General features: G+C 40.1%; 1 protein-coding gene across 3 annotated transcripts in view; it reads left to right on the top strand.

Annotated features, from left to right (window-relative positions):
* The first annotated feature begins 16,775 nt into the window (after positions 1 to 16,775).
* MAGI3 (membrane associated guanylate kinase, WW and PDZ domain containing 3) overlaps positions 16,776 to 20,255 on the top strand; it is a 273,333-nt gene continuing 269,853 nt past the window's right edge. For 2 of the 3 annotated variants that reach the window (XM_012466610.2, XM_012466611.2), the window contains exon 1: positions 16,776 to 17,638. In XM_012466610.2, coding sequence (XP_012322033.2) covers positions 17,323 to 17,638 — 316 coding nt within the window. In that variant the 5' untranslated portion in view covers positions 16,776 to 17,322. The remainder of the gene's footprint in view (positions 17,639 to 20,255) is intronic. The other variant, XM_012466612.2, reaches the window with a different exon arrangement.

The raw sequence follows: 20,255 nt of genomic DNA, 5'->3' as shown, positions 1-20,255 counted from the left end.
AGCTGAAAAGCAAAATGCAGGAACCAACAGGGGCAAGACATTGGTAAAGAAACAAAAAGAAAAAGGAGAGAGAGAAAATATGGCAAAATCTTGATAATTATTTAATCTAGGTGACAGGTGTGTGGGGTTCATTTTATTCTTCTCTCTCGTATTTAATTTTTAAATTATCAAATAAATGTTTCCCTAATTTAGTCCTTCTTTAAAGCAAAGCAACACAGAGTCATACATTTTCAGTGAAAGTAGACAACACAGATAAACACAAAGCAGTAATAATTCTATCACTCTGAGATAATTACTCAACTACTGGTAGCAGTTTGTAATGCTTTCCTGACATCACTCATCATATATACAATTTTTTAAAAAATGATTTCTTCTTCTTCAATTTCTTAGTCTTTCATGACCTAAAAGCACTACTTTGATTAGGCTGTTATTCTGTTTTATAATGCACCAGAGCTTTCCATAATTACCAAATACAGTCCAACTTTCTTCCAACCTTCTTTTCATAATCCTTTCTATGACCTTCTGTCTCCACAGACCTCTCTGCTCCAGCCACACTGGACTTGAATTCAATCCAGATTGTTTTCTGCATAAATGTCACAATTTATAATCTGAATGAACATGCAAGACCTTTAAAATAATATATTTGGGGGTTTCAAAGTTTAGAATTATTTATACAACTAGCGACTTGTCCTAGCACAGAGCTTAATTTTTGTGAAAAGGCCAAGCTGTTATGTAAGCATTTTCCCGAGATCATGAAAAAATCAAGAGAATGCATTTCTGCCTCTAAGGGATGACATGAAAACTAAAAGAAGGTGGAAGAATCTGCCTGTACAGGTCACAGTGCTTCTGCAGTATATGTTTCTGCTCTGGTGGTGATGGAAGCAGCAACAGCATGCTTCTGGTTTAGCTGAGTACAGGGAGTATAAGGTCCCCAAAGGTCTGGGCATCACATTCTTCTAGAACTGGGAATTTTGGCCCCTTATATAAAATAAGCTTGTCCCTTGCTCAGCCTTGCTGCATGCACTGCACACTACTTCTGCAACTAGGAAAGGTTGTAATTTTGGTTATAAAAAGTGTAACTCCATTGTTGCTTCTAAACTTCAACAAGTCTATATGTCAATTGTTTTGTAATTATATACTCTTACGACTAGAAGGAATCTTATTCATGATAGAGGAGTATTTTTCTCATGTTTATTTTTGCTAAACCTTTAAAAACCAGCCAACTTGACACATACATTCAAAACTGAATTCCTGATAATTTCCCAAGTCTTAACTTCCTATTTATATTGGCTGTTGCTCTATTAATATTCTGTAAAACTTTGTTCACGTTGAAACAACTTCCTTTTGATACAGATTAACCTCCTAATCAAGATAAACATGGGCTAGAACCTCCTCTGCAAGCCATTTGAAACCTAGAAACCAGCTGAACCCCAAATCTCTCCAAAAATCAACACTGATAGAATTTCTGCTAATAGGTCTTGTTCTAGTAAAGGTAACAGTCCATCTTAAGCTTCAGATAGGTAGCATGCTGCTTTGGTGTGATAATGTTTTTCCATCAATGTTGATTTACCCTTCATCTTCTCTAAAGCTAATAACAAGAGGTAAACTCTAACATCTTACCAGCATAGACTACCTTTAAGAAACAGAAAATTCCCTTGCCTGAGTACCTCATACCCTAAATAGTCTGCTTTTAAAAGGTTAATCTGAGTTGAAAACATTGAACTAAGGCTTGGACAAGATTCAAGACTCATAGATTCGTGAGTTTTATTTATTCAGCACACTATGTGTAAGACACAGGGCTAGGTGATGTCGGGGGCATGCAGAAGTGGAGGTCTTTTCTTTTTCCTCTACTACTTCCTCTTCCCTCTCCCCCAACTCCTCCCTTTCACTCCACTTCCCCCTTTCTTGAACATCATGTTTTAATTTTCATGTAATGTATATATACTTAGTGAAAATACTAATACTACTAATAATAATTCACAGTGCAAAGGATATTTTGTGAAAAAGCATTTCTCCTTTTCAGTCTCCTAGTCACATTGCCCAGAGACAACTACAGCCATCAGTTCTTATATATCCTTCAGAGGAACATGGGCATGTACATGTGTATATGTATATCCACTATTTCCCCCTTTTTATTCCAAATAGGAGCAAAATATTCTGTACCTTTAAAGTTTATTTTAGGTAATCTTTCCACATCAGCATGTGAAGCTCTACTTCATTCTGCATAATAGTCTATTGAATGTATATATCAAAATTCATTTAACCAGCCTCTATTCTAGACGTTCTCTACTACATACAATGCTACAATGTGCATGCTAGTATATAAGTCTTTGAAAATTCCTAGTAGTGAAACTGCGCTGAAAAATTAAAAATTGTAATGCTGGCATGTTGCCCACCAAAGAACTATACTAATTTATAGTCTCATCTCAGCAACATATTATCAAACTTTTTGATACTTGATAATCTGTTAGGTAAAAAATGGAATTTTATTATTTTCTTAATTGATTTTTTTCCAGCTTTATTAAGATTTGACAAATAAACATTTTATATAATGTACAATGTGACGTTTTGATACATGTTTACAATGTACAATAATTAAATCATGCTAATTAACAGATACTTCACCTCACACACTTATCATTTTTTTCTCTCTCTCTCTTCTTTTTTTTTTTAAATTATATTTTAAGTTCTGGGGTATATGTGCAGAACGTGCAGATTTGTTACATAGGTATACACGTGCCGTGGTGGTTTGCTGCATCCATCCCCCCGTCATCTACATTAGGTATTTCTTGTAACACTATCCCTCCCCAATCCCCCAACCCCCTGTATCCCACCCCTAGCCCCTTACCCTCTGATAGGCCCCAGTATGTGATGTTCCCCTCCCTGTGTCCATATGTTCTTACTGTTCAACACCCACTTATGAGTGAGAACATGTGGTGTTTAGTTTTCTGTTCTTGTGTCAGTTTGCTGAGAACAACGGTTTCCAGCTTCATCCATGTCCCTGCAAAGGACATGAACCCATCCTTTTTTATGGCTGTATAATATTCCATGGTGTATATGTGCCACATTTTCTTTATTGTTGATGGGCATTTGGGTTGGTTCCAAGTCTTTGCTATTGTAAAGAGTGTCACAATAAACATACGTGTGCATATGTCTTTACAATAGAATGATTTATAATCCTTTGTTTATATACCCAGTAATGGGATTGCTGGGTCAAATGGTATTTCTATTTCTAGATCCTTGAGGAATCACCACACTGCCTTCCACAATGGTTGAACTAATTTACACTCTCACCATCAGCGTAAAAGCATTCCTATTTCTCCACATCCTCTCCAGCATCTGTTGTCTCCTGATTTTTTAATGATTGCCATTCTATCTGGCATGAGATGGTATCTCAATGTGGTTTTGATTTGCATTTCTCTAATGACCAGTGATGGCGAGCTTTTATTCATATGTTTGTTGGCTGCATAAATGTCTTCTTTTGAAAAGTGTCTGTTCACATCCTTCACCCACTTTTTGATGGGTTGTTTTTTTCTTGTAAATTTGTTTTAGTTCTTTGTAGATTCTGGATATTAGTCCTTTGTCAGATGGGTAGATTGCAAAAATTTTTTTCCATTCTGTTGGTGGCCGATTCACTCTAATGATGGTTTCTTTTGCTGTGCAGAAGCTCTTAAGTTTAATTGTATCCCATTTGTCTATTTTTGCTTTGTTGCCATTGCTTTTGGTGTTTTAGTCATAAAACAATGCAATATAAAAAGTCTTTGCCTATGCCTATGTCCTGAATGGTATTGCCTAGGTTTTCTTCTAGGGTTTTTATGGTGTTAGGTCTTATGGTTAAATCTTTAATCCATCTGGAGTTAATTTTTGTAATAAGGTGTAAGGAAGGGATCCAGTTTCAGCTTTCTGTGTATGGTTAGCCAGTTTTCCCTACACCATTTATTTAACAGGGAATCCTGTCCCCATTGCTTTTTTTTGTCAGGTTTGTCACAGATCAGATGGTTGTATATGTGTGACGTTATTTCTGAGGCCTCTGTTCTGTTCCAATGCTCTATATCTCTGTTTTGGTGCCAGTAACATGATGTTTTGATTACTGTAGCCTTGTAGTATAGTTTGAAGTCAGGTAGTGTTATGCCTCCAGCTTTGTTGTTGGTGGTGGTGGGTTTTTTTTTGTTTTTTTTTTTTTGCTTAGGATTGTCTTGGCTATATGGGCTCTTTTTTGGTTCCATATGAAGTTTAAGGTGGTTTTTTCCAATTCTGTGAAATGGTTGCTTGATGGGGATAGCATTGAATCTATACATTACTTTGGGCAGTACGGCCATTTTCATGATATTGATTCTTCTTAACCATGAGCATGGAATGTTTTTCCATCTGTTTCTGTCCTTTCTTATTTCCTTGAGCAATGGTTTGTAGTTCTCCTTGAAGAGGTCCTTCACATCCCCTGTAAGTTGTATTTCTAGGTACTTTATTCTCTTTGTAGCAATTGTGAATGGGGGTTTACTCATGATTTGGCTGTTTGTCTGTTATTGGTGTATAGGAATGCTTGTGATTTTTGCACATTGATTTTGTATCCTGAGACTTTGCTGAAGTTGCTTATCAGCTTAAGGAGATTTTGGGCTGAGATGATGGGCTTTTCTAAATATACGATCATGTCGTCTTATTATTATTTAAAAATGAGGCTGACATTTTCTTCATATGTTTAAAATCAGGTTTTTTCTATAATTTTATGTAGCCTGTTTTTCCACTGGTTGATTTAGTTTGTTTTGCTTGCTTGTTGATTTATAAGGGTTCCTTGTATAAGAAGAAAATTGCCTCTGTCAACAAATACTATAAATATTTGTTCCAAGATTGTCATTTTTACTTATTTATTTATTTCATATTTCCAAGAAATAAAAGGCATGTCTTTTATTTCCAAACTTTGTTTATGGTCATTATTTAATCATATATACATTTAAATTTTTTGTAATCAAACTTAATAATCTTTCCTTAAGATTATCCTGTGTTCTGTGTCTTCATCAGAAAGTCTTCTTTCCTCCAATGTTACAAACTAATTTTATCATCTTTTTTCTAGTACTCTTTGGGTTTTTTATCTTTAAATATTTGATCATCTGAAATTTAAGTAAGGAATATGGTAGGAATCAAGGACCAACTTTTTTTTACATGGCTAGCCAGGTGTTCTGTAACCATTTAATCCATTATTTCCTCATTGATAAGTACTATTCATTTTAAAAACTCTTTCCATTGTGGTGTGTATATATATATATATATATATATATATATATGTCTAGCTATATAGATATCTTATATAGTAAAGTGTATAATCTCAAGTGTACAACCAGATTAATTTCCATATACGTTTATACCTCTGTAAAACACTACCCAGATCATATATAGAACACCGTCAGAATCTTAGATGGTTCCTTGTGCCCCCTTCAGTCAATACTCCTTCAAAGGAAATCATGACTCTGACCTCAATCAGCATATATTAGTTTTGCCCATTTTTGAAATTCATGGAATCACATAGTGATATTTGTGTCAGGTTTCTTTTGCTTAAAATTATGCCTGTGATAGTTATTTATTATTATTTTTTAGACAGGGTCTCACTCTGTAGCCTAGACTGGAGTGCAGTGGTATAATCATGGCTCACTACAGCCTCAACCTCCTGGGCTCAGGTGATCCTCCCATCTCAGCCTCCCAAGTAGTTGAGACTACAGGCATGCCCCACCATGCCTGGTGAATTTTTTGTATTTTTGTAGAGATGGGGTTTTACCATGTTGCCCAGTCTGGTCTCAAATTCTTGGGCTCAAGTGATCTGCCTGCCTTGGCCTCCCAAAGTGCTGGGATATTTATCTATTTGATTATGTGCAGATTAGTTTTTTCTTACCTTGCTGTGCAGTATAGTATATACTGTTGTAAGACTATCCCAAGATTTATTTAACCGTTCTAGTCATAATGAACACTTGGATTGCTTCCAGTTTCAGACTATTATGAATAATTCTTGCACAGATCTTTTGGAGGACATAAGTATTCATTGTTGTTGGATATATACTCAGGAATAGAATTGATGGGTCATATAGTATACATATGCTAACTTTAGTAGAATCTGCCAGTTTACCAAAATGGTTGAACCATGTTACATTCTTATTAGCAGTATATGAGATTTCACAAGTCTACATTTTTTGCTAAGACTTAATAGGGTCAGTCCTTTTAATTGTAACCATTTTGATACAGTTGTAATGGTGATCACTGTTTCTTAACCGGGTATTTTGACGTTTTATTCCACTATGAAATGTCTTAAAACGACTACCATGATATAGGAAAGAAAGCTAGATGTGGAGCAAAAATATCTGAATTCAAGTTTTGATTCACACTTAATGTTGAGAAATCTGTGAGTAACTATAGTAAGCTTTCTGATCCACTACAAGTAGGTATATAATGACTACCTCATAGGATGATTATAGATTGAATTATTTACAAATCATTATGAAGTTAAATTACCTGGTGTAGCTAAAATATCTGAAAGTACTTGGGTATACAAGTATTTATTGAGATCCTCCTATGAGCTAGGCACTCTTCTAGACATCAGGAACAAATCAGTGAACAAAACACATTCCCTCTTGAAACTTACATTCTAGAGTAAAGACAGACAAAATAATAGATCTAACACATAAAATGTATAGTATATTAGAAAGGGGTAAATACTGTGGACAAAGAAAAGAAAAAGTAGAGAGAGCTGTATAAGGAGGGTTAGTGGTTGAGAGAATGTTGCATTTTGAAATAGGAAGGTCAGAGTACAGGCCATGGAGAAGTGGAGGTGAGGGAATGGGCCATGCAGATATCTGTGGGAAGAGCACTCCAGGCAGAGGGAAAGCCAGAAGTATAACCACATGTAGCATGAATTATAAGAAGGCCAGGATAGCTGGGCTGGAGTCAGGTGGGAGAATAGGGGGCAGTAATGAATGAAATCAGAGAGATAAATGGGCAACGGCTGGGGATGAGAATGGTCCACATCGGGTAGGCCTGTTGGGGGCTTTCACTCAGAGTGAAATGGTAATACAATGCGGTGTTAAGCAAAGGCAGACAAGATCTCACTTTTTGGAAAGGATCCCTCTAACTACTTGTGTCTTAGTCAGCTCGGGCTGCTGTAACAAAATACCATACATTAAATGGCTGACATGACAGAAATTTATTTTCTCACAGTTTTGGAAGCTGGAAGTCTGAGATCAGGGTGGCAGCATGGCCAGTTTCTGGTGATGGCTATCTTCCTGGATTGTAGACAGCTGCCTTTTTCTCTGTGTCCTCTCATGATGGGAGGAAGAGAGTGAGGGAAGAGATGAGATTAGAGCCCCACCCTTATCAGCTAATTTAGCCTTAATAACCTCCTAAAAACCCTGTTTCCAAACACAGTCACACTGAAGGTCAGGGTTTTTGACATATGAATTTAGGGAAGGACACAATTCAGTCCATGGCAACTTGCAACTTGAAAGTTTCAATCTCTTAAACATTCTCAAACACACCAAGGCTGAAAAGGCAAAATTGAAAATTAACCATGTATCATTTGTATGAATGGTTACGAAGGCTTGCTGTTGATATAATCCATCACTTTCTTTGTCCTAGTTGTGCCTATCACATCGTGGCTGGAGAGTTATTGTATATTTAAATCTGCCAAGATTAATTTTGGGTTCTAAGCATAGAAGCACCTCATCTGAACCCATGTTACCTAGAATGTTGCCCTGATTCTGGGCTGAAATTCATCTTCCTCCCTCATCCTAAATCCAGAAAGATCACTTTCTATTAAAAGAGATTATTGAATTTTGGCAAGTTATAATTGTATATATTTATGAGGTACAAAGTAATGTTATGATATATATATAACATATATATATATACCACACACACACACATACAATACACAGACACACACACTGTGGAATGATTGAATCAACCTAATTAACATATCCGTCACCTCAAATACTTATAATTTATTTCCTGTCTAACTGAAACAGTATACCATTTGGCCAACATCTCCCCATTCTCCCCACCCCCCAGACTTTGGTAAATATCATTCTGCTTTCTGCCTCTATGAGTTTGATTGTTTTATGTTCCACATATAAATGAGAACATGTGGTATTTGTTTTTCTATGCCTGGCTTTTTTTCACTTAACATAATGTCCTACAGGTTCATCCATGTTGTCACAAAAGACAGAATTTCCCTTTTTTTTTTAAAGCCTGAATAGTATTATCCAATTAGATACATATACCACATTTTCTTTATCCATTCATCTACTGATGAGCACTTAGGTTGATTCCACATCTTGACTATTGTGAACATCACTGTAATAAACATGGGAGTGCAGATATTTCATATCCTTTGGATATACACTCAGAAGTGGGATTGCTGGATCATATGGTATCATATGGTAATTCTATTTTTTGTTTTTTTTGAGGAATGTCTATACTGCTTATCACAGTGGCTATACTAATTTACATTCCTATCAACAGTGTACAAGAGTTCCCTTTTCTTTTTGTTCTCACCACCAACATTTATTACCTTTCATCTTTTTTTTTTTTTTAAGATAGGATCTTGCTCTGTCTCCTAGGCTGGAGTGCAGTGGCTCACTCCAGCCTTGACTTACTGTGCTTAAATGATCCTCCCACCTCAGCCTCCTGAGTTGCTGGGACCACAGGCTCATGTCACCATTCCTGGCTAATTTTTTAAATTGTTTCTTGTAGAGACAGGGTCTAACTATGTTGCCAGGCTGGTCTTGAACTCCCAGACTCAAGCGATTCTCCCACCTCGGCCTCTGAAAGTGCTGGGATTATGGACATGAGCCACCGCGCCCAGCCTCATCTTTTTGATAATAGCCATTCTGACAGGTGTGAGGTGATAACTCACTGTGATTTTAATTTGTACTTCTCTGATGATTAGTGATGTTGAGCATTTTTTCATATAGCTGTTGGGCACATGTGTGTCTTCTTTTGGATAGCTCTTTATTTTTGAATGAAGGCAAATGCAGTATAGACCTTACTTTGATTCCTTTGTAAGTACAGATGCTCCTTGACTTATCATGGGGTTATATCCTGGTTAAACCCATTGTAAGTTGAAAATATGGTAACTTGAAAATGTATTTAATACACTGAACCTACCAAACATTATAAGCTTAGGCTACCTTACCTTAAACATGCTCAGATCAGTTACATTAGCCCACAGATGGGCAAAATCATCTAACACAAAGCCTATTTTATAATAAAATGTTGAATATTTCATGTAATTTATTGAATATTGAACTGAAAGCGAAAAATAAAATGGTTGTATGGTACTTGAATTATGGTTTCTACTGAATGCATATTGCTTTTGCATCACTGTAAAGTTGAAAAATCGTACGTGAAGCCATTGTTAAGTCAGTAATTGTCAGTGTAAGAAAGAACACAGTATCCAATCTTTGAATGGCATGTGTTTATTTAAAGCTCATGTTGTGCTTCTCCAATCATATTTACTGTGAAATTTTGGGAGTGTGTGTTTGGAAGCACTACACCTAAGTTTAGCCAAGTAAATGAGAATTTTCCATCTGTTGAAGTAAAGGAGCCTCAGTTTGTGCTTTGTATTGGAATCTGCCACAGGCACTATTGGCTTCCAGTATGCAATGAGAAAATAAGACTCAAAAATTTGAAGTTTTCTAACAAGTCAAATAACCTAAATGATTTTATATGGTGTCACAGCTGTTTTAACAAACAAGGCTCATGAGTTAGTTTATAATTTAAGAAACAAATTCTACTTCATATAACACATCCTAGAAATTAAAAGAACAATAAATGTTGTTTCATAAACTTTAAGGTCATCATGTGCTTTGAGTGGATGTTATTTTCTTAAGAGATTAAACAAAAACCTTGAAATTAACATTACATCTCTCTGGAAGCTTTTTTGAATAAACATAATAAAAGGAAGAACCTGTATAAATTTAAACTTAATTAAGAACTTTTCCTCAATTTTTACTTTCTAATATCCTCCTCCTTATCTTACTGGGAAGGGACATTTCAACAAAGCAATTACATTCCACAAAATTCCTTATTAAGTACAATTGTAATATATGTTTCTTTAACTATTATCAATCTGGAAAACTAAAGCTGTAATTTCTGGTTTCCACAGTGCACTCAACAAATTTTCATCTGCATTATTTCTACCCTGGTCCAAGCCACCATCATCTCTCAATGGGTTCTCATTCTAGGTTTCTATTTGCCTTCTTTGTTTCCACTGTCACCTCCACCTATCCTTTTCAACATAGCAATCAGAATCACAGTAATCAGGCCTAAAATGTAAACCAGATTATGCCATTCTTCTCTTTAAAACTTCTCATTGTGCTCAAAATGAGTTCCAAATTCCTTACTTTGACCTAAAAAGCTTTATGTGATCTGGCCTACTTCTCTGATTTCATTTCCTACCATTCTCTCCTCCATAACCCGACTCCAGCACTCTTTCTGTTCCTTACATTCATTCAAAGGCCTACCTAAGGTCTTTGTGTAGATCTGGAATGTTCTGGACTTTGTATCTTCGTATGGCTCACTTTTCCTTTTCATTAACCACTAACCACCCAATCACTTTTTCTGTTTCATATTCTATTTTATTTATACTTATTATTACCTGACACTATCTTTTTTTATATATACATATGGGTTTTATTCTGTTGCCTAGGCTGGAGTGTAGTGGCCTGATCACACCTCACTGCAGCCTCAACCTCCCATGGCTCAGGTGATCCTCCCACCTCAGCCTCCCGAGTAGCTGGGACCATAAGCATGTGCCGCGATGCCTGGCTAATTTTCGTATTTTTTATAGAGACAGGATTTCGCCATCTTGCCCAGGCTGGCCTCAAACTCCTGGGTTCAAGTGATCCACCCGCCTTGGCGTGAGCCATCATGCCTGACCAACTATCATTTACTTGTTTCAGATTTACTGTCTTCTTCCCTATGAAAGGAAGGACCTTGTAAATCTGTTCATTGCTGTAAACCAGCACCTAAAACAATGTCTGCTCATACTCTCTACATTTGTTGAATGAATGAATGAATGAATGTGTGCCAACTATACCAAACACAAAGCGCCCAGCTCAATGAGAGATACAAAATGAATCAGAAAGAGATCTTGCCCTCAGGGATCTTGAGGTCTACTGGAAAAGATAAAATACACAGATAGAAACAACACTGGAGAAGGAGGAGATGGCATCCACCTATAGGAAATCAAGGCAAGCCTTGGGTAAAAGATGGTTTTTAATTTGAAAGATGGGCATTGTGGCATTTTCTATTTCTTTCAGTGTTCTCTTTGTCCTGTTTTGTTAGACAAACTTGACACTAACTAACTCCCCTTTCTCAAATATGTTGGCACTGAAACTGATTTTTAATTTTCCTGTTGTTCTCTGAATTTGGGTTTGGATCCATTTGGTCATTTGCAGGTAAGTGCACCTATGGGTAAAACTGCATGTTATGTGTGAAACATAATAATTCTGATTTTAAACAATAAATTAGTTTATTTAACTGAAATAAACATTTCCATGTTATTGCTTTTGTAATTGAGCATATTTTAGTATTGGCATACAAAGTAGCCCATAGCCTAGGCAAATAAAAACACTAACAAAATATAAAGTACAATAGAACATTAATACTGAATTTGGCTAGGTTATTAATATTGGACTACATTACATATATTATTTCCATTATATATGTAAATATAAATGTTTTCTAGGCCAGCAAAAGATTTTGTGGATCAGAATTTTAGCAACTCAAGATGATTTTACTATAACAATCTGTGGGAAAAAAACAGGACACATTTGCTTATATTCTGTATAGAAGGCGCATACTTGTTCTATCCAATCCACCTTTCCCCACCCTCTGCCACCTCAATAGCTGAGAATGACTTCATCTAAATAATAATGGTTTGATTTATTTTTACTAGAAATTCAGGTTTCCATGAAACTAGTGAGAATATAAACATAAGCAAAATCTAACATTTCCCCCTCCATTTGTCTTGCTTTGACACAGAGCCATGAACAGCTCCAGGGCACTACTCACATAGAGTCTGAATCGCACCACTGTATGAGGCATCCCTGATTGCACAAAGAAGTAACTAAGCATGGGTCACTTCCAAAAATTGGAAATTTATACTTCCATTCTTAAGTTTTCTACTTAAAGGAGTGGGTTTTTTGTTTGTTTGTTTGTTTGAGATCGAGTCTTGCTGTGACACCCAGGCTGGAGTGCAATGGCATGATCTCAGCTCATTGCAACCTCCACTTCCTCAGTTCAAGTGATCCTCCTGCCTCAGCCTCCTGAGTAGCTCGGATTACAGGTGCCCACTAACACACTGGGCTAATTTTTGTATTTTTAGTAGAGACAGGGTTTCACCATATTGGCCAGGCTGGTCTTGAACTCCTGACCTTAAGTGATCCACCCACCTCAGCCTCCCAAAGTGCTAGGATTACAGATGCGAGCCACCGCAACCAGTCAGGAGCAGGTTTACTTAACCGTCATTAGAAACATTAGGCACAATATTATGAAACAAAACAACTTTCCGCCTTGCTAAAAAAGAAAATTATTAGAAGCAAAACAATGCAGTGTATACATGGCAGGCACTGTGGGTTGCTTACGAAAAAGCTAATCTCCCCTCTCTATATTTACTAAGAGACCCCTCCCCACAAGTTTTGTCCTATACTGTGCAGCCATGTGGTTTACAAGAGGCAGGGCCCCCCTCAGAGTACCAGAGGTGACGTTGGATAAGTAATAGGGTATTTCATTACCCTTGGCAAAGATTCATTTAGGAAAGGAAATGTGGGAAATTGTGGCCAAGAAGCTGGAGAAGTCTTGCTGGAGGCATTTGGGGAAAGGTTTCCTTGCTCTACAAAAAGGAAATAAGAAAAGGAAATATCCTCTTCCCTCCTGTCAGTCTTTAGACATTATTGTGTGAGGATGTGATACTTGGAGACTCTGCAGCCATCTTGGGACCAAACTTGTACAGTTTCCATAGTGAAACATACTGGTATGGTTTGGGTATTTGTCCGCTCCAAATCTCATGTTGAAATGCGATCCCCAGTGTTGGAGGTGGTGCCTGGTGGGAGGGGCTTGGACAGGATGAATCCCTCGTGAATGGCTTAGCGCAGTCTTCTTGGCGATGAGTGAGTTTACACCAGACCTGGTTGTTTAAAAGTGTGTGGCACCTCCACCCTCTCTTGCTCCTACTTTCACCATGTGATGTGCCTGCCACTGCTTCACCTTTTGCCATAAGTAAATCCCACCTGAGGCCTCACCAGAAAGCCAAGGAGATACCAGCACCATGCTCGTACAGCCTGCAGAACTGTGAATCAACGAAACCTCTTTGCTTTATACATTACCCAGCCTCAGGTATTTCTTTATAGTGACAAAAAAAAATGGCCTAACTCACATAGCTATCTCTATCTCTATAAATTAGATAGATTAGATAGAGAGAGCCCCAAGAAACGTGGAGATCATCAAATTCAATTGCCTCATTTATTTTTGTTACTATTTTTGTTCCATGTTGATTGGCTTATTAATATTCCCCAGTGGAAATCACAACTATTAAACCAATCATTAGGTTTGGAAAGTAGTGATAAACATGAATATAATATGATTATTTAATTAGGTGCCTAAAAGTTAGGTGTCATTTTAGAGACAGAAGCTTATAATATGACCCCTTTAACTATGTAATAATTGCCAAAATAGTAATCTACCAGAATTAATTCAACAGCATGGTAAGCTTATTTCTAGAATTTAAAAAAACTAAACCAAAGCTTACTAAGACAGGTGAATTTAATACAATGTTTTTAGCTTTGTCACAGATAGTACAATTTAGCATAAACTAAAATAAAAATTTAGTTTGCTCTATGCTGCACCCTATGTTATCAAATAGCTTGACTCAAATTATTTGATTCAAATAGCTTCATACAGTTCTCACAACAACTCAGGTAAACACTGTCATCAAACCCATTTTGTGGATGAGGAAATTGAGGTTAGGCAAGGTTAAATAGCTTGCTCAACCTCACAGAGCTAGTGAGTAGAAAAGCTGGGATTTGCAGTCTGACACTAAAGCTCAAGCTCTCAATCACTGCAGTTTTCTGCCCAAGAATGAATATAACTTATTCATGGCTGAGACATGTGGCAAACACTGCTAGATGTTTACTTAACTATTTCCTCTTTTCTCCTCTCAATCAGAACACTTATTTTGTTTAAGGGTGACTTGTGATCAGTTTAATGAACTGTAGCAAATTCTATCTCGTTTTGCCAAGTGACTGGTCTGATGTGGCATGTGACCACTTTCTGGACAATAAGGAAGAAGCTAAAGTCTGGGAAATATTTTTCTCCTTCATAAAAATGGAGGACAGCATTTCCTTTTCTTCCCTTCCTGCTTTGTGCAATGACCTCTGAGGATGTGATACCTGGAGCTATGGCAGCCACACTGCAATTAAGAGGTGACAAACCTGGAGACAAAAGCCAATGTGCATATGATGATGGCAAACACAAAAAAAAGCTTGGGTCCTTGATGACATGATTGTGCTGCTCAACTAACCTTGAAACTATCTGCACTTAAATTTATATTAAAGATATATTACATGACCCCATGCTTTCAGCTGCTGTCAGATATTCTGTTCCTTGAGGCCAAATACATTCTAACAGATACAATCTAGACAGAGAAAGATGTTTTCCCAGAGTTTCAGCAAAAACAGACGATGTGTAGGTTATGAAGATTTTATCCGGGAATCCATTGGTATAGGTAGTAGTTCAGAAAAAAAATACTCCAAACTTTGTCTCAGATATGGGTAAATCTGAGCCACCCACATGGTGTCTGTGCCGAATATTTTCCCCTCAGATGTACTGTTTCCTCTTCTGAAACTGACTGACATAACTATATCAAAAGTCTCCCTTGCCCTCCGGCTTCTGGTTGGATTTGGCCATTGGCATGCACCAGCAGGAGACTGGAGGGGGGGTGGTGAATTAGACATAAACCTCCCAGCTCCTTCGCTGGGTGATTACTTAGGCTGACTGCATCCATTGACTGAAGGTCACAGGCTTCTGTCAGGTGGCCCTCTGGGTCTGGGTTTTTCGGTATCTGTTCTTTTCCCTGATTGGACAGATCTAGGAGCTGTTAGCCCCAGGGTTCCACGCTTCTCTTGTGGTTTCCCACACCCTGCCCACATCTTTGCAAAATGCCATTTGTTTCCTGCCAGAACCCTGACTGATACAATGACAACGAAATCACTGCAGCTATTGAAGCTTGGTCCAGTCTGTCTGAGGTGTGGTGAGATTCTGTGGAGTTATTCCTTGTTTAAATAACGGCTTTCACCTGCTGTTAAAGGGAGACAAGAGACCACACAAATAAATGTCATGCTACAAAAGTGAAACAAAGATCATAGCTCAGAGAAAACACTTTCCACTTGAGGGCAAGAAATCAGAGAAAGCTACCTGAAGAGCTGGCATTTGGGATGAGGAAGGATACGAGTTTTAAAAGAGATGGGATGAAGGGCATTCCAAAGACAGGGATAACTGTAAGTAAAGCAGGGGAGGAGAGAAAGCTCATGTGAAGTTTCGAAAAATTAGAGCTGGAAGGGATCTACGATATCTTTTATTTAATGTTCATTCTCCCTTCAACTCCTTTAACTGAGATTTGGCTAAGGTCAAACAGCAAGTAAGTAGCAGATCAGGACTCCAACCAGGTCTGCCAGCTACCAGGCTAGTTCTTAGTAATCCATCTTCTACCTCCACCCCACTCCCTCACCTCAGGCAGTCTGCTTACTTCTGGGTCTCTTTCACTGGCTGTAACCTCCTCAAGAGCAGGGCTTCTGTTTTCTTCACCCTTGAATCCCAGTACCTAGCACAATCTCTAACACAAAATCATCATCGTCATCAGCAGCAGCTACCAAACTTTAAGTGGAATCCACCTATTGTCAGGCACTATGCAGTTATTTTGTATGTATCTTCCGTAATCTTCAACACTTGCATGGATAGGTATAATTATATTCACTTTTCATTAAGGACACTGCGGCTCAGAGAGGTTGTCTAATTCGCCTGCGGTCACACAGCAAGTAGTTAAGTGCCGGACTCTATTTTATAATATCTTTCATCAACCGGACTCCAAAAGCCCTGCCTCAATGGGCGTTCAGTATCATTTGTTCAATGAACGAATGAACAAGAAACATCCACTCAATGCAAGCTATCGGCTGTAGCAGGCCACCCTACAGGCCCCGCAACCTCTGCCGGCTCAAGACTCCGCACGTTGTCTTCCAATCTAAGCAGACCCGCCCCTCTCCGCGCTCTGCACAGACTAGGAGGCTCCTCCCGCGTCTCCGCCTAACTCGCCGGCCACGCCCCCACTTCGGGGAGTTCGGTCACTCTCGGATTGGAGTTTTCCTCGGCTCCAGCCGCCGCGCAGACGGCCTCTCCCGGCCCTGCGACCCGCAGCCCGTTCCACTCTCCTGCCCCTCCTCTGCACCCTCCCTCGCGCCCTCCCTCACTCTCCAAACTTCTTTTTTCCACCGTCTCTAAACTTCAGTCATTCTAGAGCCCGCCTCCTCCACTCTCACCGACCAACCAGTGGTCCTCATTCTCGTTGGCGGTCCGCCCCCTGCCCGCCGGGGGCCAATCCCCGGTGCGAGAGTCCAGTGCCGGGGCTCGTTCCCCAGCGCCCGGCCTGTGACGGCAGCGCGCCGGGCGCCGCGCGGCGGGAGGGGGCGGGTCTCTGGATGAGGGATGGGCGAGGGCGGGGGGAAGGGAAAAGGGAGGAGGAGGAGGTTGCGGCGGGTTTGAAAGCGGCAGTTTCCTGGCAGCTTGGGCAGGCGTTGGTCTCCGCGCTATAGCTCCGCAGCCGCCACGGTCGATCCCGCGACGTGTCTACGCGCGCTTATGCGCGCCGCCGACGGATTTTTCCCGTTCCCGGGTCTTCCCCCTTCACCTCATCGCCCCCCCGCCTCAGCCTTTCCCGCCGCTCGGGCACTGAGCCCGGGGGCCAGCTGGCGGCAGTGACCCCGCCCGAAGCCCCTTCTGGAACCGCCTGGAGACAATTCTCTTTTCCTTTCTTCAGCCTAACCCGCGGTGGCCCTCGCGGATTCCGGTCAGCCCCGGGGAGCGCAGCCGGGAGGGGCGTCCAAGGGGCGTCTCGGGGCTGGGAGCGGCCGGGCCCCCAGCGGGCTGTGGTCGCGGGGAGGGGGGGCCAGAGCGGCGAGGCCCCCCTGACCGGGCTGTGCGGGCCGCCCAGGGCCCCCGGGCTGAGACGGGGCCGGAGCGGCGCCCCGGCCGCCCGCGCGGGGTCTCCCCCATGGTGCAGCGGGGTTCGGGATGTCGAAGACGCTGAAGAAAAAGAAGCACTGGCTCAGCAAGGTGCAGGAGTGCGCGGTGTCCTGGGCCGGGCCCCCGGGCGACTTCGGCGCGGAGATCCGCGGTGGCGCGGAGCGTGGCGAGTTCCCCTACCTGGGGCGGCTCCGCGAGGATCCCGGCGGGGGCACCTGCTGCGTCGTCTCGGGCAAGGCGCCCAGCCCAGGGGATGTGCTGCTGGAGGTGAACGGGACGCCTGTCAGCGGGCTTACCAACCGGGACACCCTGGCTGTCATTCGCCACTTCCGCGAGCCCATTCGTCTCAAGACTGTGAAACCAGGTACGCCGGCCCTGCGTATCTACGCGGGGTGTTGCGGGGTGGGCTCCAGGGTGGGCGTCCTGGGAGCTGCGGCACCTCCCCGCGTATTGTCCCGGGTAATCTTAGACCTCCAGAGTGTGCCTGACTCCCGCACGAGGGAGGAGGGTGACGATGGTGAGTCCCATTTTGCCGATGGGAAAACTGAGCTCTGGCTTGGCGGGGTTGCTCTGCTAGCAGTGCTAGCTGTCACAGAATTGCGACTAGAAGCTGGGTTTCCTAAATTTGTAGCTCCATCTCCCACCACAGACAAGAGTTTTTGACTAGAGAAAGAAAGCCTTTTCGGCTCTCTGTTGTGCAAAAAGGTCCTTAGGATTGTAGCATTTTCTTTGGAACGATCTTACGCATCTTCTAACAGGGAAAAGGGTCTATACAATATAGAGGCACTTGGTGTCAAGACTACCACCTAGTTACCTGGAAGGGCTTAGCTGCTTCAGTGTTCCTTGCACACTAGCAGACATCTCGGAGCTGACAGCCTAACTCTGTCAGTCCAGGTGGTTCAGGTGTCTGAGAACCGATGAGGATACAATATGTGATACGTAGCAGACTGGTGTGTTCTTGCAGGGAGCTGTTGAATAGAATCTGGGTTTTGAAGGAAGACCTAGATGCCTATCGGAGTGAAAGCTTCTGTAACGCTTTTGATTTTACAGAATTTTGTTGAAGTGGTAGATTAAAGGAGCCTCTTTCCCTGGTGTCTTTTATGCTAGTAAAATCTGCTGCAAAGCACCTTACGTTTATGGCATACTCTTCAGTTTCAAAGCATTGATCAGAGACAGCGTACAGTGAGATCTGATAGTATGTAGTAGTTCTTACGAATTTGTTATTGACAGCATTGTTGGTTTTGTTTCAGCAGAGGTAGAATGTGGTTCTGTCGTCTTAGATGTTTGTGGGAGAGAGAATTGTGATTGTAACATTAGAAACCAAACTGTTTTTCCTGAATGTGCTCTACTGAGTATAGGGTACATCAAAATATAATGGGCTGCTTAATTGTTACCTGGGCTAGATAGCTGTCCATCCCTTGATGGCAAAATGCTAGAAAATTCTGGAGAAAAATTTATTATGTTATCTCCTCATTTCTTTTCTTTCTCAGCAACTCCCTTTATAAATACTAGTATGTCTTTAATAGTCCTTGAGCTTAATGGAGATTGATGGTTTGTGATGCAATTTACATATGTGTGTGTACTGTGGATATGTACACACACACACTTACATGCTCCTAAGATCTTAATTAAGATTTTCTTTCTATAGCCTATTCCATCATACTCATTTTAAGTGTGTGGGTTTATGTGGTGAGATTTTCTTTTTATTGTTGTTAATTTTTTACAACTTTGGCAGACTTTAAACAGCTTTTTCTGTATACTTTTGAGAATTTGTAATATATTTTCCTGACTCTAACTTTGACAGCCATGTGTGAAAGGTAGAGGAAAGGCTTTTGGGGCTGTAATTTGGCCAGTCAGGCACTGTCTGTAATACGCAAAAGACAATATAGACAGCATTTACTAGTCTAGGTGCCAAATCTTACTTCAAAGCCCATGAGTCAGTGAATAATGAGAATATCTGCATCATTGCTTTGTGTTTTGTTTTGATTAGTTGGGGGCATAGATGAGAATGTATCTTATTTTTAGAAATAGTTTTAAAGTTGATATATTGACAAGGAAGCTGGTGTATTTTAAATTATTGTGTGTGGGGTTTTTTTTTAAAGAAGACTGAAGAGATTTCAGTCTTCATAACATTAGTCTAATCTACCTGTTATACATTTTCTCAACCTTTATATTTAACAATAATTCAAGGTTTAGAGTATTAATAATATTAACTGTATTGAATAAACATCCTATGCCCCAGTTTGTAGTTGGCATTTTTATAGCAATACAGTTTTGCCCTCCTGACAGCCACAGACACTGTTCTATTTTAAATATTTAGCCAAAATAAAGGGAATAACATATTAATGACTGCGGAACATTTTGTAGTCATTAATAATAAAGTTCTGAATACTACACTTATATTTTAAAGAGACACTTTGCGTCAGTAATTTCTCAAGATACCATTATGTCTGTGTCATCTGAGATTAATATTGTTTCTAAGGAGGTTGTAATTTTAAAATTTTAATCTCTTTTAAAAATAGTATTCTTAGCCCGGGCGCGGTGGCTCACGCCTATAATCCCAGCACTTTGGGAGGCCGAGGCGGGTGAATCACGAGGTCAAGAGATCAAGACCATCCTGGTCAACAAAGTGAAACCCCGTCTCTACTAAAAAATACAAAAATTAGCCGGGCATGGTGGCGCACGCCTGTAGTCCCAGCTACTGAGGAGGCTGAGGCAGGAGAATTGCTTGAACCCAGGAGGCGGAGGTTGCGGTGAGCCGAGATCGCGCCATTGCACTCCAGCCTGGGTAACAAGAGCGAAACTCCGTCTCAAAAAAAAAATATATATATATATATATATATATACACATATATATATATATATATATTCTTAGCTTCTTGATAGCTTCATGCTAGGTATTATATTAAATGGCTTTGCTTAAAATCATCATTTGTTATAAAATAGCAAGATTTTTGCAGGTTAAACACAAGACCTTAAAT

The sequence above is a fragment of the Aotus nancymaae genome, unplaced genomic scaffold, assembly GCF_030222135.1.
Source record: "Aotus nancymaae isolate 86718 unplaced genomic scaffold, 86718_ANA_hifiasm-v0.15.2.pri h1tg000007l, whole genome shotgun sequence".
NCBI lineage: Eukaryota > Metazoa > Chordata > Mammalia > Primates > Aotidae > Aotus > Aotus nancymaae.
This window is presented reverse-complemented; position numbering and strand designations above follow the sequence as displayed.